A 23,593-nucleotide genomic window follows, 5' to 3' on the forward strand; every position below is an offset into this window, starting at 1 on the left:
TCTGAGGTGCAGTTAACTCTAATGAACTTATCCTCTGCAGCAGAGGTAACTCTGGGTCTTCCTTTCCTGTGGTGGTCTTCATGAGAGCCAGTTTCATCATAGCACTTGATGGTTTTTGCGACTGCACTTGAAGAAACTTTCGGAATTAAAGTAATGGTGGACTGTCATTTCTCTTTTCTTATTTGAGCTGTTCTTGTCATAATACGGACTTGGTATTTTACCAAATAGGGCTATCTTCTCTGTGTGTGAGAGTGAGTGAGTGAGTGAGTGAGTGAGTGAGTGAGTGAGAGGTGTGCTGTGCGGCGCTCTGTCAGTCTTATGGAGATGTATGTTAATGAAAGATTTAAAATAGCCTTGTTGCGCCACTCTCTCTCACAGCCTCTTGACAGCTGGAGTTCCAACCCTTGTTCACCCAGGTGCTCTACACAACATCCCTGTCTCAAGAAACAGACGGCTGGAATCGATGCCTGCTAAATGACATATTTACACAGTACAGAACAGTACTGGAAGTGACCCAGCTAGCAAGCACTTATCATACCACAGGTGGCTGAGGCAGCACACCATGGTAGGCAAACTGACATCAGACCATTGTCGGCAAACAGACGATATAGGGCTATGCTGAGCCTCTGATTTTGCCGATGGAAGACCGATCATGGGTCACCGTAAGCTTGCTATCAGGCGTGTGTCTGTAGCTGGCCACTGGTTCTGTGTGAGGACTGTGGGTTGAAAGCCGGTGAGCCACTGCCCACCTGTTGGTCCAGTGTTGTTGAGGCACTCCTCCATCCTTCCCAGCAGCCTGCAGGGCGGCCACGTTGCCCGGGGGGTTAGAGGAGCCAGAAGAACCCTGGGATGGAGAGTAGTCCGAGTAGGTGGCTGACGAGCCACTGTTGTTCAGGCAATGCATCTTATCCGGATCTGATTCATCTGTAGACTCTGACAGGGAAGGGCGAGAGAAAAGCATTGACATGTCTCTGCTGTCATCTACCTGAACATTTCATTTGAATGGGGGCTTAAGGAGTTATCTTATTTTCAAAAGGTCACTGCTCATGTTTCCACTTGAAATGTGGGCTAAAGCTGGGTCTCCAGGGGAGCAAAAGCTATTGGAGAGAATTGGATGCTGTTCTCCTCAATCCAACAGGGAGTCGTTATGTAATGGATTGCAATAAACATGGGCGATTCCACAAGAAATATTTCTGGCATCTCAGATAGTTCTGGCAATTCTCACATAGTTACTTCCTTGGGAGGAAGGATGTATAACATGCTTTTTACATTTGTATCAAAAAACGTTTTTTGTATAATGAGTAATATTGCCATTTTATGCCCATCTTGGTGTCATTATACTCCTTATATTGGTCTCTCTAATATGAAGTATGTCTTTATTCTGAAATACACCTTTTGATGTGTATTTATTCAATGTGATAAAAAGTAATATTAGTATTTCTAAACTACCCTTTTTGATGAAGATTATTTTTGACATATTGTTTGTAAACATCTCTAATTTACAGAGTGGGCTCTCCGGTACTTTTAATGATATGACCCATTTTATATACAGAAATTGACGTTATAGGTCAGTAACCAATCACAGCCCTCCTTTAGGATTGCACATTCAGCAAGTCACCAGCAGAGGGAGTTTGCATTTAATCTATTTTCCCATTCACGGTGTTGGTGGTGCTCATAAAATGTATCATACCTTCAGAATTAGCAGAGTCCACTCTAGAAATGTGATGTACTTGTAGAGTATATCGTCCCGAACAATCTGTCTTAAAATGAACACAATCTAAAAGGGTCATTTTGAGGAATAAATATTTTTAATGTTGAATAAATGAATGTGAATATTTGTATTTCAGAATAAAGACATACTACATATTAGAGAGACCACTATAAGGAGTATACTGACACCAAGATGTTGTCTGTATCATATATGGTTCACATATCATATGGTCTTACAGGAGGCATGTATGGGTCTATAAAGGGCATGAAATGGCCAATTCCATCATGATTTTCAAAAAAATCGTTTGTGGTACAAATGTAAAAAGCATTTTAAACATCCTTCCTCCCAATTAATTTTCTATGTGAGAATTGCCAGAACAATCTGAGATACCAAAAATATTATTCCCGCTCCCGCTGGCGTGGAGTCGCCCTTATGCTTTATACCGTACCTAATTAGAATACAAAACTCCCCAAGGACATTATATAATAATTGTGCATTGCAGGACTATGCTTTGTAATCTCACAGGAGGAAACAACCATGCAATTAGAAATAACAATAGCAAACACAGGGATTTTCACTGTAGAGTTGAGAAAGCTTGAGGCTTTTTCATGTCAGAATAGGTAAGAGCGGAGAGTGAGTGTATTTGCTGATAGGGGTCAGCCTCCCACCGATTGAGATATCAGCCCAAATGGCCTGCAGCAACTAGTCAATCAGCTTACTCTCTGGTTTATCAGTTTGAAAGTATGGCCCAAGATATACAGTACCAGTCAAAAGTTTGGACACACCTACTCATTCAAGCGTTTTCCTTTATTTTTACTATTTTCTACATTGTAGAATAACAGTGAAGACATCAAAACTATGAAATAACACATATGGAATCATATAGTAACCAAAAAAGTGTTAAACAAATCAAATATATTTTCATATGAGATTCTTCAAAGTAGCCACCCTTTGCCTTGATGACAGCTTTGCACACTCTTGACATTCTTTCAACCAGCTTCATGAATGCATTTCAATTTACAGGTGTGCCTTGATAAAATGTAATGTAGAAAATAGTAAAAATAAAGAAAAACCCTTGAATGAGTAGGTCTAAACGTTCGACTGGTACTGTATATGGTGGGGTCACCATTGATAAAGATGAGCAATAATGACTACACAATCATTTTAAAACATTGGGAAATTATATTATTTTATACTAGTATAATTGTTCAGAGAAAGAGATTTTGTTTAACAAGTAATCATTGTTTATCTCAAAAAGGTAGTGATAAAAATGATTGACACCCCTAAAGATTCTTATAAAGTATTAAAAAGTTCAGTATTTGTACCCATTTTCCTAGCATGCAATGACTACATCAAGCTTGTGACTCTATAAACTTGTTTGATGCCTTCAGTTTGTTTGGGTTGTGTTTCAGATTATTTTGTGCCCAATAGAAATGAACGGTAAATCATTTATTGTGTAATTTTGGAGTACCTTTTCTTAGAAATAAGAATATAATATATTTCTAAACACTACATTAATGTGGATGCTACCATTATTATGGACAATCCTGGATAAATCGTGAATAACAATGACTGAGAAAGTTACGGAGGGTCAAAGATCATACCCCCAACACATGCTAACCTTTCACCATTACCATAACAGGGGAGGTTAGCATGTCTTGGGGGCTTGATCTTTGACCTCTAACATCACTCATTTTTGTTTTCTGAAATGAGTTTAGAGGAACAGAGAGCAGTGATGATATAACCTTAATGATAATGGTTGTGTTTGTAGTGAAGTAGAATACCAGGGATGGGAGTTTACGGCCTACCTTTCTTGTCTTTCCCCAGTAATACAACCTTTGGTTTGTACATGGCCGGTTCCACCAGGGTGGGCCTCATATCAGAGATACGGATATCATTTGGAGAGCCGCTCATAGAATCCTGAGAAAAGTTATTACACAATTCTTATTTCTGAACAAAAGACCAAAAGACAAAAACCTACACACAGCTTGGTTAACAGCTTCAACGACTTAACTCCACAAGCTCTTCCTGAGGCAGGAACTAACAAAATGACACAAATATAGTACATAACTGATCATTATTGTACTGCTTATACTGATAGTGTCATCAGTAACTGATATATTTTCTCTATATCTTAGTGATGTGTAACACACTGGAGCATGTCCTATCTGTGACTTCCTTATCTCTTAGGGCTTAGAGGCCCAGCTGCTTGCTACAGGAGAGCCTACTTCCCACACCTGATGTCCCACATCTGCAGCTCTGCTCATTGCACCCCCACAGGGCAGGCTGAGGCAGCCGAGCGGAAAGAGAACACCAGGCCTGCTTGCCAGGCGACTCCAGGAACCACATCCCAGGAACACTCACTACACAGCACTGTCTCACTGGCATATCTGTATCTCCCGCCATCTTCTTTTTCTCTTGTGTAAAAAAAGAGATCACAATATATCCGATACTTCTATATGTTTCAAAACATATAATCGAATATCTATAAATCCATACCCATGATGGGGCTACTATGAGGGTTCAGCATGTTCAGTGTTACATGACACGCAACGACAGCTGCAACCGCTTTCTGCTTTGGGTAAAAATGCCACCTTAAATCACTCCCAAGATTGTGTCCATAATTTACCAGCACCTTCTCTGTGGCTGGGAGTAATTGGTATGCCAGGCTGGATGCTTTTTGCCTGGTCTCAGAGGAATGCTTGATTAACTCAAAACAAACAGCTGCGTGGTGTGGTGATGCCAATAAGTGCTGGAGTTAGCCTTGGCACTGCCAGTCTACTGCCCGTTGGCACACTACTGTGTATACTATATATGCCATGATGCAGACTTTGCATAAAAAATGTTCCTCTTCATAAGTACTGTACTTGATATACATTACATATCTACAGTTTCGCTGTTCATTAGAGAGAGTGGCTGTTATCGGCTTTCATCTTCATATTTCATGATACTCCGACTTTGTTTCTCCAGACGTTTCATAGTCTTTGTCAGCGTGCAAGAGGCAGTGTGAAGTCACACCAGCCGAGCCGTGGTTGAGCAGACTGTCTAATGTCTGATCTCACAGCCACTTACTATGAGGCAGAAACAGGAAGAAGCTGTAACGGCTGATGATGCATTCTCTGGCTGTGGCAGCTTGGGAACCACGCGATGTAAAGAAATCTAAGCAAAACAAACAAACACACATACAAACAAATAAAAGATGGAGAGGAAATTTTCATGGTTCTACAAAAAAAAAGTTGTGTGAGGTAAAGAAGCATGGTTTATGGCATCAGCCCCCCCACCCCTTCACCCCCCCACCCATCCATCCCCCCACCCATCCATCCCCCACATCCCTCCAGCCACCCCTACCCCTCCATCCCCCAATCCCTCCAGCCCCCCTCCCCACCAGCCCCCCACCCCTCCAGCCCCCACCCTGTGACCCAGTTCCCATTGCGGCACCGCGGCACCCAAGGGTCTCTTTCTCCCTGGGGTTTTATGGGAGGAGACAGCATGAGGCAATCCAAAGCAGTTATGGACACAAAGTACACAGGACATTGCAGCTCTGTCAACACACTTTACAGAGAGGTAGAGATATAGCAGAGTGCCAAGCACAGGAGAACCTTCCAGATGTAGGGTTAGGAAAGTAAGTGGTTGCTAGCTGACTCCTTGGAAGTTGGAACCTACTTCCACTGGAAATGTATTTTCATTTTACAGGTTAAAATAAAATCTCATCTACATCTCATCTTAAATATATACAATGTTTAAAGGACTCACAACCAGCATTAGTGCATTTACAACCCTGATGTAAATGGCCCAAACTCTGGGCTCCTATAGAGCTTATAAAGAAATGGCAGTAATCAGATACAAGATACATATTATATGACCTGCTTCATTCATCTCCAGATGCTGACCACTTGACTCTGGGAACAGGCGCTTATTCAGATCTAGCCTCTTGGAGTCCTCTGAATGCAATTGACATTTAACACTGACCTTTGCTCTGTTTGTTCAACAGCCTCTGCTGTTCGTTGTGCAGTATTTCAAGCCTTATTAAAGGCTACAAATTCTGCACCAGGTTGCCCCCCTGGGGACTTGCAAATGCACTAATACTTGACATTTGAGCTATGGCCGAGTTAACCTCCATTTCAGCCACAATATGATATTATGCCAAGATAATGCACCTTTTTGCACACAGCATAAAAAAAAATCTGAAAACAGCACCTCAGCAGACTACCTGTCTGACTCCTCTGTGTATTTAGAGAGAGAGAGCTAACGATTTAACAAAGACCCAGTTGAAGCCATCATGGGGCCTTTGAGGCTTCCAGATGAAAGGATTCTATGATCTCTGTAGGTTTCAATCACCTCTAAAAAGTTGCTACGCCACAGTTCCATGGCCCTGGGTTTAATACATCGCCCCCTCAAACTTTGTCACACCTGGCCATAAGTCAAAAACACTGAAACCTGATACTACATTAATCTATGTCTTTGAAAAAGTTTGGACACACCCACTCAGTTCTTTCAATTAAATTCAGTTCCCATGCGTTCAATACAGGTGGTCTCACCTCTACCCGAACTCTCACATTGAGATGTCCAAGGCAACTAAGGACTAAATCTGACATAACGGCCTGAGAGGACCTTGAGGCTGCAGTGTAAACATTCATGTCAGTACTCTCTCCCCCACCAAGCCCAATACAAGCTGTTGTTTTGTTTTGCTTTCCTGGTGTTAAAAGGACGTAATTAAGTGCTACAAACGATTTAACATTTTCACAAAGAGATAAGGAAATTGCTCCTGTACCTCTGAGCTCTCAGTCAGATCCTCCTTGTCCTTGCGCTTTGGGATGTCGATGGCAGAGTTGTGGATGATGCCCTGCTCTGTCATCTGAGTCTTGTTGAACTCTCTCTCTCTCTCTAACATCTCTCTTTCCATCACCTGGAACAGAAGATCACTCTGAGTGACTGGGTGACACATATCTATCGCATTCAGCCAAAGAGGACTATGTATAATCAAATCATTTGTTTTTGTATTTGTCTCTGTGTGTGTGTGTGTGTGTGTGTGTGTGTGTGTGTGTGTGTGTGTGTGTGTGTGTGTAGGTCTCTGGGTGTGTGGTATGACCCGGTCTGTTACCTCTTTGGGGGGCATGGGCCAGGGGGGCTCATACTGTTCTTGTTTTCGCGACTCCATGTTGGTACCAGAGGAGTTAGTACCAGTGCTGAGGGGAAGCTGGTTCTTGCCCACCATGTTCTGCACTGACTTCACCATGTTCTTCAGGTCCTCTGGGTACGGTGTGGGGTAGCGCTTCAGATTGATCTCAACCTGGATGGACAGGACAAGCAAAATAAGCGGGCATAACAAAATAAAAACGGGGGAAACTGAGGTCAACAGAAAGTCCTGTGAAACCTTGACTTTTCCAGAGTTGTCCTCCTCCTCCTTCTTCTCCTCGAACTCAAAGGCAACGGTCATCCTCTGCTGACGCTGCTCCTCCCATAAGGTGGGGTTGAAGCTGTCGCTGTCTGACTGGTAGTCTACAGAGAGGACGGGCAGGAAAACAGGGAGGTGTCACTGACTTATTGTGCACTGGTCTCACACTGGTGCTGTTCTGACATGCTCACTTCACCAACAGCATACAGTGCACTGGCACCTAACCCAACCATCTGTCAAACGCCCTCAAGTGGAACCTCAAAATGGATTCAATCCCTGAGTAAATGTACACCTTCAGTCTCTCTGACCCTCAAAGGGTAGTTCAGTGACACATGCTCTGCACACATATCACTATACCCATTACTATGAGGGATACCAGTGTTATTTCAAGCACCATTCATCAATTGTAAATACATATCCATGGCACCTTAGAGATCACAAAATCACATACTCATAGTACTGCAACATCCACTTTGTGGGAATACTTGGCTATGAGCATTTTCCCTCATGTCAGCATGTGTTACATTTCCACCCACAGTATCTGGCTAGCTCACCCTCATCATGTCGTGGTTGCTGAGGGAACATGTAGTTGGTGAGGACCCTCTGCTTGGTCTCTGGATGAGCCTCGGTCTGGAGAGGGATCAGGGCCTTGGACTGCACACAGAAGACAATCACACATCATTGACACTTCAAGTATAGCTAACACAGGTAAAACAATAGATTTGATCCTAAAATGTAAAGGTCTGTTTCTTTCTAACAAAACAATATATAAGATCATATTTACCTGATTGTCTGAAAGCCAAAGAGCAGCAAGATCTTTTAGTTTTGTGAAAGTGAATGGGAGATTCTTTAATCTGTGTAAGGGAGAAGAAGACGAAATGGGAGTAAGAAGGCATATCATCTCAAAGAGTACACTGTGTTCGGGTGTGTTCAAGGACACAGATCATCATTAAGTCCCCTGTGAAAAGCCAATATTATTCCTCTGCCAAGGAACTATAATAGCCTGCCTCTGACTGACTGACACCCACTACTCACCTTGGCAACACGCTCAGCAAACTCTGCCTCACTTTGACAACAGAAATATGTCAGAGGAAGACAGTGTTGTGGGCTACGATAGGCAGGATGATGCAGGGTTGGGGTGATTCGATGCCCATTCTGAGGCAGCCTATCAGCTCTGTGGTGTGTGGTGCTGCGTGTAGAGGCAGGTCTGACTAATGGCTGTCGTGTGTTAAGTGATGGTCAGGTTTAATTACCTTGGATCCAGTTAATCACTGGCAGAGCAACCAAACATCTCATAAAGAGCTTTCTTAATTAGCCCGTGGGCAGGGGGAAGTGCTTTCTAAGGCTGTGCAGCTATCTTAATGTGCTATTAACAAAATAATAACCACTAGCTAGCTTCCCTAGTTTATATAAAATCCTCAGAAGAATGCCCCACTCCACCTACGCGCTATGTAAATATATAGACACACAACACAAGCCTTTTCCTCGTCAATGAGAGTGTGAGGAACATATGGATTCACTGTGTGTCTGCGTTTCTGTGTGTCTGTGTTTCTGTGTGTGCGTGTGCTACTGTATGTATACATAGCAGAAAAATCGGTAGATACCTATTGTCGCTTAAGTTGAGAACACGTAGCTTGGTCATCTGCCCAATCTCATCAGGTAGAAACTCTAGTTTATTGGAGCGCAACGACATGACTGTCACATTCTTACAGTTCCCAATCTGCAACAAAAGAGCCAAGCAGATATTTCAGTGATCACTTTCCATCTTCCATGCACCAAACCATATAAATGACCAGTTTTGAGGAAGCTACTCTGAAAATATAGTTTACCACGCTACCAATTACTTCACACGGGAAGAAGTTAAGCTACACTAAAGCTACCCTGAAGAAAAAGTAGATCACTACATCCAAACTACTTTGTGCTAAATTATCATATCAAAACCTGAAATGTCATAGACTACAAATTGCAAGAATAGATCACTCTGGAGTCAGATGTTAGCAGAAGGTGTGATTTAGCCTATTCAAAGTTTCAAGTGAAAATTAGGCAGGTCTGACGCTGAAAAAGCAAGAAAATTCTTGCCTACCTCACCTATATATTATTTTTGCAAAAAAGTAGCATGTAGTTCCAGTAGTTAGCCACACCGCTGCATAGCAAAGAAGTAATTAACTACTGACAACACTACCAAGATTTGAATTTAGTTCAACTGCCACCAAGCTACTGCAAAACATAGTTAAATTACTAGTTGAACTAGATGTAGTTCACTATTCCCCAACACTGTTAAATACACAACCAAATGCATTGTGTATGTGTGTGAGTACAGGAGCACTGTGAGGATATAGGGACAGACGGACGTACCTCCCTAGGTAGTTCAATGAGAAAGTTTTCATCAGCAGAAAACGTGCGAAGGTTGGGCAGGTAGCCAATGGTGGGGGGCAGGGACTCTAATTCATTACAGCTGCAGTCAAACTCCTCTAAAAGCGATAAACTGGGTAGAAGAAGAAAGAGGAGAACGGGTCCCTTAAGAATCCTTCATGCCACAGCTACTTCCACTTGGTTAGTTATTAGTGTACCATCAACATGTAAAGAAGCACAATAACCAAAACCCTATCAGTAAAAAATAAAGGAAAAACAACCACAAATCTGCATAGATTTTCTACTACACATGTCTTTGATGTACCATATTAATATGTGCATATCATTTTGTCAAGAACCTGTGAAGCACAGACCTACTTACACAGACCAACTTATTTTGTACGCAAAAAAATGGGCTGTGAATTATTGAAGTGGAACATTTACATACACTTAGGTTGGAGTCATTAAAACTTGTTTTTCAACCACTCCACAAATGTCTTCTTAACAAACTATAGTTTTGTCAAGTCGGTTAGGACATCTACTTTGTGCATGACACTAGTAATTTTTTCAACAATTGTTAACAGACAGATTATTTCACTTAGAATTCACTGTATCACAATTCCAGTGGGTCAGAAGTTTACATACACTAAGTTGACTGTGCCTTTAAACAGCTTTGAAAATTCCCCAAAATGATGTCATGAATTTAGAAGCTTCTGATAGGCTAATTGACATAATTTGAGTCAAATGGAGGTGTACCTGTGGATGTATTTCAAGGCCTACCTTCAAACTCAGTGCCTCTTTGCTTGACATCATGGGAAAATGAAAAGAAATCAGCCAATACCTCAGAAAATATTGTAGACCACAAGTCTGGTTCATCCTTGGAAGCAATTTCCAAATGCCTGAAGGTACAACGTTCATCTGTACAAACAATAGTGTGCAAGTATAAACACCATGGGACCATGCAGCTGTCATACCGCTCAGGAAGGAGACGCGTTCTGTCTCCTAGAGATGATCGTACTTTGGTGCGAAAAGTGAAAATCAATCCCAGAACAACAGCAAAGGACCTTGTGAAGATGCTGGATGAAACGGGTACAAAGTATCTATATCCACAGTAAAAACGAGTCCTATATTGACATAACCTGAAAGGCCACTCGGCAAGGAAGAAGCCACTGTTCCAAAACCGCCATAGAAAAACAGACTACGGTTTGCAACTGCACATGGGAACAAAGACTGTACTTTTTGGAGAAATGTCCTCTGGTCTGATGAAACAAAAATATAACTGTTTGGACATAATGACCATTGTTATGTTTGGAGGAAAAAGGGGGACGCTTGCAAGCTGAAGAACACCATCTCAATCGTGACACATGGGGGTGGCAGCATCATGTTGTGGGAGTGCTTTGCTGCAGGAGGGACTGGTGCACTTCGCAAAATAGATGGCATCATGAGGCAAGAAAATTATGTGCATATATTGAAGCAACATCTCAAGACATCAGTCAGGAAGTTAAAGCTTGGTCACAAATGGGTCTTCCAAATGGACAATGACCCCAAGCATACTTCCAAAGTTGTGGCAAAATGGCTTAAGGACAACAAAGTCAAGGTATTGGAGTGGCCACCACAAAGCCCTGACCTCAATCCCATAGAAAATTTGTGGGCTGAACTGAAAAAGCGTGTGCGAGCAAGGAGGCCTACAAACCTGACTCAGTTACACAAGCTCTGTCAGGAGGAATGGGCCAAAATTCACCCAATTTATTGTGGGAAGCTTGTGGAAGGCTACCCGAAACGTTTGACCCAAATTAAACATATACTAATTAAGTGTTTGTAAACTTCTGACCCACTGGGATTGTGATGAAAGAAATAAAAGCTGAAATAAATTATTATCTCTACTATTATTCTGACATTTCACATTCTTAAAATAAAGTGGTGATCCTAACAGACCTAAGACAGGGGATTTTTACTAGGATTAAATGTCAGGAATTGTAAAAACTGAGTTTAAATGTAGTTGGCTAAGGTGTATGTAAACTTCCGACTTCAACTGTATCATAATGATACAAGCAGTATTTCACTCAAGCCACGGGCAGATTCATTTCAGCAACAGGTTGCATTATTAGTTATTGACTGTATTTGTTGTTGACAGATAGTCTCAGATGACTGATCCCTCCTTGGTATAGAGACATTAATGGAAACAAATCATAATTGTGTTCCTTATAAGAGTAGATCCATCTAAGACATGTACAGACTACAGAAAGGCGAAATCATGAATCAAATGGATTCATGAGAATCATGGCAATATTCAATACCATGACTTGATAGAATGAGAGATTTTTACAGACAAACCACAACATTTATTCAACTTTATTAATTCCATGAGTGAAAATGAAAATGAATACTCACTATCTGGTGGTGCCAGTATCTCTTTTCAATCAGATTATAATCAACAGTATGCTTTTTACCAAAATCGGGAATATTAAATACTGAACTTCATGAATGACAAACTTAACTCTTATATTATACCTTAAACTCTAAAGCCACAGTGTTTATTGAGTCAAATGCCCTTGCCTCTTTGTCAGATTTGAAAGGACAACGTGAGCAAAAACAACAACAACTGTCCAGTTTTTAAATTCAAACTCCAACAGAGCGTTTAGTGTAAAATGTAATTGTATATGAACAGGATAGGATGAGGGAAAGAGCTGCCTCCCCACACTGGAAAGACTTCATTTAAGCAATAAGGCCTGAGGGGGTGTGATATATGGTCAATATACCACAGTTAAGGGCTGTTCTTAAGCACGATACAATGTGAAGTGCCTGGATACAGCCCTTAGCTGTGGTATATTGGCTATATACCACAAACCCCCGAGGTGCCTTATTGCTGCTTATCAACGTTATTAGAACAGTAAACAGTTCATTTTGTGTCATACCACAGCTTTAAGTCAATCAGCATTTGGGCCAATCACCATTTACAATTGTATTTATTTATTATACACACAGCAGAGTCATTAGCTCAACATTTGTCTGAACAGGCTGGCCCAGCTGGCCTCCCATATGCAGGCCTTTTACTAGAGCTGCTTCCCTGGCCAGAACATACAGACAGGGGACATTAAGGTGAGCACTTGCCTGAATAAACATGCTGTGGCGAGGAGGAACGTGTACAGGAGACAGGGATTTACAGTCTACTTACCCTATTTTGGCGCGTCCACTAAGTGGCCCATTTTAGATGCATGTGAAATAACCACAACACACAAAACCGACCAATGACAAACCAAGAAAAAAAGGTGTACAGGAAACAGTATCACAGGCTTGGGGAGCAGCAGTGGGGGAGGCAGGGCACGGTAAGGATGAACATGACATGATGAGCTGTAAGGTGGTGACCCTGACCTATGACATCCCAGTAACTGGGCGTCTTCAGACTTGACCCCCAGAATTGCCTCTGACTCATTCTAGTTTACAGATTAAACTGATATAGTATATATAAAACAAGCAAATCAACTTGGCTGGCTATTGTGTTTGAGTTTGAGGTTACAATACAAGCAGAGGAAGCTTGGGAAGTTTTTTTTTTTTTTACATCAGAGTCAAGTCCACTCAGACAGCCTCCATTTTAAATATTGCACAACAAATGAATGGCACACCCCCAAAATGTATCTCTCTCCCTCTCTGCCTCTCTCTTTCCCTCCCTCTCCCTCCCTCTCGCTCCCTCTCTCCCTCTCTTTCCCTCCCTCCCTCTCTCTCTCCCTCTCTCTTTCCCTCCCTCCCTCTCTCTCTCTCTCTCTCCCTCCCTCTCTCTCTCTCTCTCAGTGCCGCCAACTGAGACACAATGTTCTACATCACTCTGTACTTGGTGTGAACAGTGATGGAGCAAATCAGCGTTAGTCAATGTGAGGTGAGAAGCAGCATCAAGGAGAAGGTGCCAGAGTGAGACAGCAGAGTTTCAGACCCCTTCTATCCACAGGCCGTGTTGACTACAGCAACAAACCACTGGCATAGAAGTCGAGCTAAGATTAAGATGCAATGTGTCAACTCAATTTACCATCAAAATCTGTCTCTGACGGCTTTTAATTTGGTTATGCAATAGATGCCCTAAGACTGACTAACATTCAGTTCAATGATAGATATGCATTAATAAACAAGACTTGGAATTTAGTTTAGCTTTTGGCCACATCCTTTCAAAAAATGTCATTTGGGAAGTTCAGGGATTGCAATTTGAGAAGTGAAAGTACTCACCTTCCAATGGTGTTAGGCAGTGAGGTGAGCTGGTTGTCATCCACTTTTAGTGTTGTGAGCTTCTTCAACATTCCTACAATGGAGACAAAGACATAACTCTAGTTTCACTATTCATTTGATGTTATGTAATTGATTCTTTTAAAAAAGGAACAAATACATTATGAGAAGCAAAGTCAAAAGAGAAGAACACAGTTAAAAGGAATTTTTCAAACCCATTGTCTATATAATCCTCTTACCGGTTGATTCATTTACAGCCAGGAAATTATTGACAAACTTATTAAGTACAAAATAACTTAATAGATTGTGCAAATTAAATTTGAGGATTCAAACAAACACTTTTTTCTCTCCAAATAGGAATGGCATTTTAATGACGCATATGATTGATAATGGCAATCCAACTCAGGGATTTGCGCTCTCAGATAGCAACCTCCAAGAGGAGCCGCCACGATGAATGCAGTCATTCCAGAATTAATCATCCTCTCCCCACCTTATCTCCTAATCATAATTTCTTGATCCTTTTTTCTTTCTAACCAGGAGATCCTATTGTTCTAGAGGGGAGAGAGAGGAGACAATACAACCAGGAGATCCTATTGTTGCAGAGAGGAGACAATCTAACCAGGATATCCTATTGTTGCAGAGGGGAGAGAGCAGAGACAATCTAACCAGGAGATCCAATTGTTGCAGAGGGGAGAGAGCAGAGACAATATAACCAGGAGATCCTATTGTTGCAGAGGGGAGAGAGAGGAGACCATCTAACCAGGAGATCCTATTGTTACAGAGGGGAGAGAGCAGAGACAATCTAACCAGGAGATCCTATTGTTGCAGAGGGGAGAGAGCAGAGACAATCTAACCAGGAGATCCTATTGTTGCATAGAGGAGAGAGCAGACACAATCTTACCAGGAGATCTTAGTGTTAAAGAGGGGAGAGAGCAGAGAGAATCTAACCAGTATACCCTATTGTTTCAGAGGGGAGAGAGCAGAGACAATCTAAACAGGAGATCCTATTGTTGCAGAGGGGAGAGAGCAGAGACAATCTAACCAGGAGATCGTATTGTTCCAGAGGGGAGAGAGCAGAGACAATATAACCAGGAGATCCAATTGTTGCAGAGAAGAGAGAGAGGAGACAATCTAACCAGGATATCCTATTGTTGCAGAGGGGAGAGAGCAGAGACAATCTAACCAGGAGATCCAAGTGTTGCAGAGGGGAGAGAGCAGAAACAATCTAACAAGGAGATCCTAGTGTTGCAGGGGGGAGAGAGAGGAGGCAATCTAACCAGGAGATCCTATTGTTCCAGAGGGGAGAGAGCAGAGACAATCTAACCAGGAGATCCTATTGTTCCAGAGGGGAGAGAACAGAGACAATCTAACCAGGAGATCCAATTGTTGCAGAGGGGAGAGAGCAGAAACAATATAACAAGGAGATCCTAGTGTTGCAGAGGGAGAGAGAGGAGACAATCTAACCAGGGGGTCCTATTGTTCCAGAGGGGAGAGAGCAGAGACAATCTAACCAGGAGATGCTATTGTTCCAGAGGGGAGAGAGAAGAGACAATCTAACCAGGAGATCCTATTGTTACAGAGGGGAGAGAGCAGAGCTAATCTAACCAGGAGATCTTAGTGTTACAGAGGGGAGAGAGCAGAGACAATCTAACCAGGATATCCTATTATTCCAGAGGGGAGAGAGCAGAGACAATCTAAACAGGAGATCATATTGTTCCAGGGGGGAGAGAGCAGAGACGATCTAACCAGGTGATCTTAGTGTTGCAGAGGGGAGAAAGAAAAGACAATCTAACCAGGAGATCCTATTGTTGCAGAGGGGAGAGAGTAGAGACAATCTAAACAGGAGATCCTATTGTTCCAGAGGGGAGAGAGAGGAGACAATAAAACCAGGAGATCCTATTGTTGCAGAATGGAGAGAGCAGAGACAATCTAACCAGGAGATCCTATTGTTCCAGAGGGGAGAGAGCAGAGACAATTTAACCAGGAGATCCTATTGTTCCAGAGGGGAGAGAGCAGAGACAATCTAACCAGGAGATCCTATTGTTCCAGAGGGGAGAGAGAGGAGACAATGTAAGCAGGAGATCCTGGTGTTGCAGGGAGGAGAGAGCAGAGACAATCTAAACAGGAGATCCTATTGTTCCAGAGGGGAGAGAGAGGAGACAATCTAACCAGGAGATCCTATTGTTCCAGAGGGGAGAGAGAAGAGACAATCTAACCAGGAGATCGTATTGTTGCAGAGAGGAGAGAGCAGGGACAATCTAACCAGGAGATCCTAGTGTTGCAGAGAGGACAGAGCAGAGACAATCTAAACAGGAGATCCTATTCTTCCAGAGGGGAGAGAGAGGAGACAATCTAACCAGGAGATCCTATTGTTTCAGAGGGGAGAGAGCAGAGACAATCTAACCAGGAGATCCTATTGTTCCAGAGGGGAGAGAGCAGAGACAATCTAACCAGGATATCGTATTGTTCCAGAGGGGAGAGAGCAGAGACAATATAACCAGGAGATCCAATTGTTGCAGAGAAGAGAGAGAGGAGACAATCTAACCAGGATATCCTATTGTTGCAGAGGGGAGAGAGCAGAGACAATCTAACCAGGAGATCCAATTGTTGCAGAGGGGAGAGATCAGAGACAATCTAAAAAGGAGATCCTATTGTTACAGAGGGGAGAGAGCAGAGACAATCTAACCAGGAGATCTTAGTGTTGCAGAGGGGAGAGAGCAGAGACAATCTAACCAGGATATCCTATTATTCCAGAGGGGAGAGAGCAGAGACAATCTAAACAGGAGATCCTATTGTTCCAGAGGGGAGACAGCAGAGACAATCTAACCAGGAGATCCTATTGTTGCAGAGGGGAGAGAGAGGAGACAATATAACCAGGAGATCCTATTGTTGCAGAAGGGAGAGAGCAGAGACAATCTAACCAGGATATCCTATTGTTCCAGAGGGGAGAGAGAGGAGACAATCTAACCAGGAGATCCTATTGTTTCAGAGGGGAGACAGCAGAGACAATCTAACCAGGAGATCCTATTGTTGCAGTGGGGAGAGAGCAGAGACAGTCTAACCAGGAGATCCTATTGTTGCAGAGGGGAGAGAGCAGAGACAATCTAACCAGGAGATCTTAGTTTTGCAGAGGGGAGAGAGAAAAGACAATCTAACCAGGAGATCCTATTGTTGCAGAGGGGAGAGAGCAGAGACAATCTAAGCTGGAGATCCTATTGTTCCAGAGGGGAGAGAGAGGAGACAATCTAAGCAGCAGATCCTAGTGTTGCAGAGAGGAGAGAGGAGAGACAATCTAAACAGGATATCCTATTGTTCCAGAGGGGAGAGAGAGGAGACAATCTAACCAGGAGATCGTATTGTTGCAGAGAGGAGACAGCAGGGACAATCTAACCAGGAGATGCTAGTGTTGCAGAGAGGAGAGAGCAGAGACAATCTAACCAGGATAGCCTATTGTTTCAGAGGGGAGACAACAGAGACAATCGAACCAGGAGATCCTATTGTTGCAGAGGGGAGAGAGCAGAGACAATCTAACCAGGAGATCTTAGTGTTAAAGAGGGGAGAGAGCAGAGAGAATCTAACCAGTATACCCTATTGTTTCAGAGGGGAGAGAGCAGAGACAATCTAAACAGGAGATCCTATTGATGCAGAGGGGAGAGAGCAGAGACAATCTAACCAGGAGATCGTATTGTTCCAGAGGGGAGAGAGCAGAGACAATATTACCAGGAGATCCTATTGTTGCAGAGAAGAGAGAGAGGAGACAATCTAACCAGGATATCCTATTGTTGCAGAGGGGAGAGAGCAGAGACAATCTAACCAGGAGATCCACGTGTTGCAGAGGGGAGAGAGCAGAAACAATCTAACAAGGAGATCCTAGTGTTGCAGGGGGGATAGAGAGGAGACAATCTAACCAGGAGATCCTATTGTTCCAGAGGGGAGAGAGCAGAGACAATCTAACCAGGAGATCCTATTGTTCCAGAGGGGAGAGAACAGAGACAATATAACCAGGAGATCCAATTGTTGCAGAGGGGAGAGAGCAGAAACAATCTAACAAGGAGATCCTAGTGTTGCAGAGGGGAGAGAGAGGAGACAATCTAACCAGGAGATCCTATTGTTCCAGAGGGGAGAGAGCAGAGACAATCTAACCAGGAGATGCTATTGTTCCAGAGGGGAGAGAGCAGAGACAATCTAGCCAGGAGATCCTGTTGTTTCAGATGGGAGACAGCAGAGACGATCTAACCAGGAGATCTTAGTGTTGCAGAGGGGAGAAAGAAAAGACAATCTAAACAGGAGATCCTATTGTTGCAGAGGGGAGAGAGTAGAGACAATCTAAACAGGAGATCCTATTGTTCCAGAGGGGAGAGAGAGGAGACAATAAAACCAGGAGATCCTATTGTTGCAGAATGGAGAGAGCAGAGACAATCTAACCAGGAGATCATATTGTTGCATAGGGGAGAGAGCACAGACAATCTAACCAGGATATCCTATTGTTCCAGAGGGGAGAGAGCAGAGACAATCTAACCAGGAGATCCTATTGTTCCAGAGGGGAGAGAGCAGAGACAATTTAACCAGGAGATCCTATTGTTACAGAGGGGAGAGAGCAGTACAATCTAACAGGGAGATCTTAGTGTTGCAGAGGGGAGAGAGCAGAGACAATCTAACCAGGAGATCCTATTGTTGCAGAGGGGAGAGAGCAGAGACAATCTAAACAAGATATCCTATTGTTCCAGAGGGGAAAGAGCAGAGACAATCTAACCAGGAGATCCTATTGTTCCAGAGGGGAGAGAGAGGAGACAATGTACGCAGGAGATCCTGGTGTTGCAGGGAGGAGAGAGCAGAGACAATCTAAACAAGAGATCCTATTGTTCCAGAGGGGAGAGAGAGGAGACAATCTAACCAGGATATCCTATTGTTCCAGAGGGGAGAGAGAGGAGACAATCTAACCAGGAGATCGTATTGTTGCAGAGAGGAGAGAGCAGGGACAATCTAACCAGGAGATCCTAGTGTTGCAGAGAGGAGAGAGCAGAAACAATCTAAACAGGAGATCCTATTCTTCCAGAGGGGAGAGAGAGGAGACAATCTAACCAGGAGATCCTATTGTTTCAGAGGGGAGAGAGCAGAGACAATCTAACCAGGAGATCCTGTTGTTGCAGAGGGGAGAGAGCAGAGACAATCTAACCAGGATATCGTATTGTTCCAGAGGGGAGAGAGCAGAGACAATATAACCAGGGGATCCTATTGTTGCAGAGAAGAGAGAGAGGAGACAATCTAACCAGGATATCCTATTGTTGCAGAGGGGAGAGAGCAGAGACAATCTAACCAGGAGATCCAAGTGTTGCAGAGGGGAGAGAGCAGAGACAATCTAAAAAGGAGATCCTATTGTTACAGAGGGGAGAGAGCAGAGACAATCTAACCAGGAGATCTTAGTGTTGCAGAGGGGAGAGAGCAGAGACAATCTAACCAGGATATCCTATTATTCCAGAGGGGAGAGAGCAGAGACAATCTAAACAGGAGATCCTATTGTTCCAAAGGGGAGACAGCAGAGACAATCTAACCAGGAGATCCTATTGTTGCAGAGGGGAGAGAGAGGAGACAATATAACCAGGAGATCCTATTGTTGCAGAAGGGAGAGAGCAGAGACAATCTAACCAGGATATCCTATTGTTCCAGAGGGGAGAGAGAGGAGACAATCTAACCAAGAGATCCTATTGTTTCAGAGGGGAGACAGCAGAGACAATCTAACCAGGAAATCCTATTGTTGCAGTGGGGAGAGAGCAGAGACAGTCTAACCAGGAGATCCTATTGTTGCAGAGGGGAGAGAGCAGAGACAATCTAACCAGGAGATCTTAGTGTTGCAGAGGGGAGAGAGAAAATACAATCTAACCAGGAGATCCTATTGTTGCAGAGGGGAGAGAGCAGAGACAATCTAAACAGGAGATCCTATTGTTCCAGAGGGGAGAGAGAGGAGACAATAAAAACAGGAGATCCTATTGTTGCAGAATGGAGAGAGCAGAGACAATCTAACCAGGAGATCATATTGTTCCAGAGGGGAGAGAGCAAAGACAATCTAACCAGGAGATCCTATTGTTGCAGAGGGGAGAGAGCCGAGACAATCTAAGCAGGATATGCTATTGTTCCAGAGGGGAGAGAGCAGAGACAATCTAAGCAGGAGATCCTAGTGTTGCAGAGAGGAGAGAGGAGAGACAATCTAAACAGGAGATCCTATTGTTCCAGAGGGGAGAGAGAGGAGACAATCTAACCAGGAGATCGTATTGTTGCAGAGAGGAGAGAGCAGGGACAATCTAACCAGGAGATGCTAGTGTTGCAGAGAGGAGAGAGCAGAGACAATCTAACCAGGATACCCTATTGTTTCAGAGGGGAGAGAGCAGAGACAATCTAACCAGGAGATCCTGTTGTTGCAGAGGGGAGAGAGCAGAGACAATCTAACCAGGATATCGTATTGTTCCAGAGGGGAGAGAGCAGAGACAATATAACCAGGGGATCCTATTGTTGCAGAGAAGAGAGAGAGGAGACAATCTAACCAGGATATCCTATTGTTGCAGAGGGGAGAGAGCAGAGACAATCTAACCAGGAGATCCAAGTGTTGCAGAGGGGAGAGAGCAGAGACAATCTAAAAAGGAGATCCTATTGTTACAGAGGGGAGAGAGCAGAGACAATCTAACCAGGAGATCTTAGTGTTGCAGAGGGGAGAGAGCAGAGACAATCTAACCAGGATATCCTATTATTCCAGAGGGTAGAGAGCAGAGACAATCTAAACAGGAGATCCTATTGTTCCAAAGGGGAGACAGCAGAGACAATCTAACCAGGAGATCCTATTGTTGCAGAGGGGAGAGAGAGGAGACAATATAACCAGGAGATCCTATTGTTGCAGAAGGGAGAGAGCAGAGACAATCTAACCAGGATATCCTATTGTTCCAGAGGGGAGAGAGAGGAGACAATCTAACCAAGAGATCCTATTGTTTCAGAGGGGAGACAGCAGAGACAATCTAACCAGGAAATCCTATTGTTGCAGTGGGGAGAGAGCAGAGACAGTCTAACCAGGAGATCCTATTGTTGCAGAGGGGAGAGAGCAGAGACAATCTAACCAGGAGATCTTAGTGTTGCAGAGGGGAGAGAGAAAAGACAATCTAACCAGGAGATCCTATTGTTGCAGAGGGGAGAGAGCAGAGACAATCTAAACAGGAGATCCTATTGTTCCAGAGGGGAGAGAGAGGAGACAATAAAAACAGGAGATCCTATTGTTGCAGAATGGAGAGAGCAGAGACAATCTAACCAGGAGATCCTATTGTTGCAGAGGGGAGAGAGCCGAGACAATCTAAGCAGGAGATGCTATTGTTCCAGAGGGGAGAGAGCAGAGACAATCTAAGCAGGAGATCCAAGTGTTGCAGAGGGGAGAGAGCAGAGACAATCTAAAAAGGAGATCCTATTGTTACAGAGGGGAGAGAGCAGAGACAATCTAACCAGGAGATCTTAGTGTTGCAGAGGGGAGAGAGCAGAGACAATCTAACCAGGATATCCTATTATTCCAGAGGGGAGAGAGCAGAGACAATCTAAACAGGAGATCCTATTGTTCCAAAGGGGAGACAGCAGAGACAATCTAACCAGGAGATCCTATTGTTGCAGAGGGGAGAGAGAGGAGACAATATAACCAGGAGATCCTATTGTTGCAGAAGGGAGAGAGCAGAGACAATCTAACCAGGATATCCTATTGTTCCAGAGGGGAGAGAGAGGAGACAATCTAACCAAGAGATCCTATTGTTTCAGAGGGGAGACAGCAGAGACAATCTAACCAGGAAATCCTATTGTTGCAGTGGGGAGAGAGCAGAGACAGTCTAACCAGGAGATCCTATTGTTGCAGAGGGGAGAGAGCAGAGACAATCTAACCAGGAGATCTTAGTGTTGCAGAGGGGAGAGAGAAAAGACAATCTAACCAGGAGATCCTATTGTTGCAGAGGGGAGAGAGCAGAGACAATCTAAACAGGAGATCCTATTGTTCCAGAGGGGAGAGAGAGGAGACAATAAAAACAGGAGATCCTATTGTTGCAGAATGGAGAGAGCAGAGACAATCTAACCAGGAGATCATATTGTTCCAGAGGGGAGAGAGCAAAGACAATCTAACCAGGAGATCCTATTGTTGCAGAGGGGAGAGAGCCGAGACAATCTAAACAGGAGATCCTATTGTTCCAGAGGGGAGAGAGAGGAGACAATCTAACCAGGAGATCGTATTGTTGCAGAGAGGAGAGAGCAGGGACAATCTAACCAGGAGATGCTAGTGTTGCAGAGAGGAGAGAGCAGAGACAATCTAACCAGGATACCCTATTGTTTCAGAGGGGAGACAACAGAGACAATCGAACCAGGAGATCCTATTGTTTCAGAGGGGAGAGAGCAGAGACAATCTAACCAGGAGATCCTGTTGTTGCAGAGGGGAGAGAGCAGAGACAATCTAACCAGGATATCGTATTGTTCCAGAGGGGAGAGAGCAGAGACAATATAACCAGGGGATCCTATTGTTGCAGAGAAGAGAGAGAGGAGACAATCTAACCAGGATATCCTATTGTTGCAGAGGGGAGAGAGCAGAGACAATCTAACCAGGAGATCCAAGTGTTGCAGAGGGGAGAGAGCAGAGACAATCTAAAAAGGAGATCCTATTGTTACAGAGGGGAGAGAGCAGAGACAATCTAACCAGGAGATCCTATTGTTGCAGAGGGGAGAGAGCCGAGACAATCTAAGCAGGAGATGCTATTGTTCCAGAGGGGAGAGAGCAGAGACAATCTAAGCAGGAGATCCAAGTGTTGCAGAGGGGAGAGAGCAGAGACAATCTAAAAAGGAGATCCTATTGTTACAGAGGGGAGAGAGCAGAGACAATCTAACCAGGAGATCTTAGTGTTGCAGAGGGGAGAGAGCAGAGACAATCTAACCAGGATATCCTATTATTCCAGAGGGGAGAGAGCAGAGACAATCTAAACAGGAGATCCTATTGTTCCAAAGGGGAGACAGCAGAGACAATCTAACCAGGAGATCCTATTGTTGCAGAGGGGAGAGAGAGGAGACAATATAACCAGGAGATCCTATTGTTGCAGAAGGGAGAGAGCAGAGACAATCTAACCAGGATATCCTATTGTTCCAGAGGGGAGAGAGAGGAGACAATCTAACCAAGAGATCCTATTGTTTCAGAGGGGAGACAGCAGAGACAATCTAACCAGGAAATCCTATTGTTGCAGTGGGGAGAGAGCAGAGACAGTCTAACCAGGAGATCCTATTGTTGCAGAGGGGAGAGAGCAGAGACAATCTAACCAGGAGATCTTAGTGTTGCAGAGGGGAGAGAGAAAAGACAATCTAACCAGGAGATCCTATTGTTGCAGAGGGGAGAGAGCAGAGACAATCTAAACAGGAGATCCTATTGTTCCAGAGGGGAGAGAGAGGAGACAATAAAAACAGGAGATCCTATTGTTGCAGAATGGAGAGAGCAGAGACAATCTAACCAGGAGATCATATTGTTCCAGAGGGGAGAGAGCAAAGACAATCTAACCAGGAGATCCTATTGTTGCAGAGGGGAGAGAGCCGAGACAATCTAAACAGGAGATCCTATTGTTCCAGAGGGGAGAGAGAGGAGACAATCTAACCAGGAGATCGTATTGTTGCAGAGAGGAGAGAGCAGGGACAATCTAACCAGGAGATGCTAGTGTTGCAGAGAGGAGAGAGCAGAGACAATCTAACCAGGATACCCTATTGTTTCAGAGGGGAGACAACAGAGACAATCGAACCAGGAGATCCTATTGTTTCAGAGGGGAGAGAGCAGAGACAATCTAACCAGGAGATCCTGTTGTTGCAGAGGGGAGAGAGCAGAGACAATCTAACCAGGATATCGTATTGTTCCAGAGGGGAGAGAGCAGAGACAATATAAC

At 43.8% G+C, this 23,593-nt stretch overlaps 1 protein-coding gene across 1 annotated transcript in view; it reads right to left on the reverse strand.

The window, feature by feature from the left end:
* The window catches only part of LOC139409257 (leucine-rich repeat-containing protein 7-like), a 117,688-nt gene that overhangs the window by 13,829 nt on the left and 80,266 nt on the right, over positions 1-23,593 (reverse strand). The window contains exons 10-21 of the mRNA XM_071154144.1: positions 13,674-13,746; positions 12,634-12,651; positions 9,462-9,591; positions 8,711-8,826; positions 7,891-7,960; positions 7,661-7,760; positions 7,086-7,210; positions 6,813-7,001; positions 6,483-6,617; positions 4,784-4,870; positions 3,520-3,631; positions 750-933 (exon numbers count right to left, since the gene is read on the reverse strand). Coding sequence (XP_071010245.1) covers positions 750-933; positions 3,520-3,631; positions 4,784-4,870; positions 6,483-6,617; positions 6,813-7,001; positions 7,086-7,210; positions 7,661-7,760; positions 7,891-7,960; positions 8,711-8,826; positions 9,462-9,591; positions 12,634-12,651; positions 13,674-13,746 — 1,339 coding nt within the window. The remainder of the gene's footprint in view (positions 1-749; positions 934-3,519; positions 3,632-4,783; positions 4,871-6,482; positions 6,618-6,812; positions 7,002-7,085; positions 7,211-7,660; positions 7,761-7,890; positions 7,961-8,710; positions 8,827-9,461; positions 9,592-12,633; positions 12,652-13,673; positions 13,747-23,593) is intronic.

Source organism: Oncorhynchus clarkii, chromosome 5 (assembly GCF_045791955.1).
Source record: "Oncorhynchus clarkii lewisi isolate Uvic-CL-2024 chromosome 5, UVic_Ocla_1.0, whole genome shotgun sequence".
NCBI classification, from domain to species: Eukaryota; Metazoa; Chordata; class Actinopteri; order Salmoniformes; family Salmonidae; genus Oncorhynchus; species Oncorhynchus clarkii.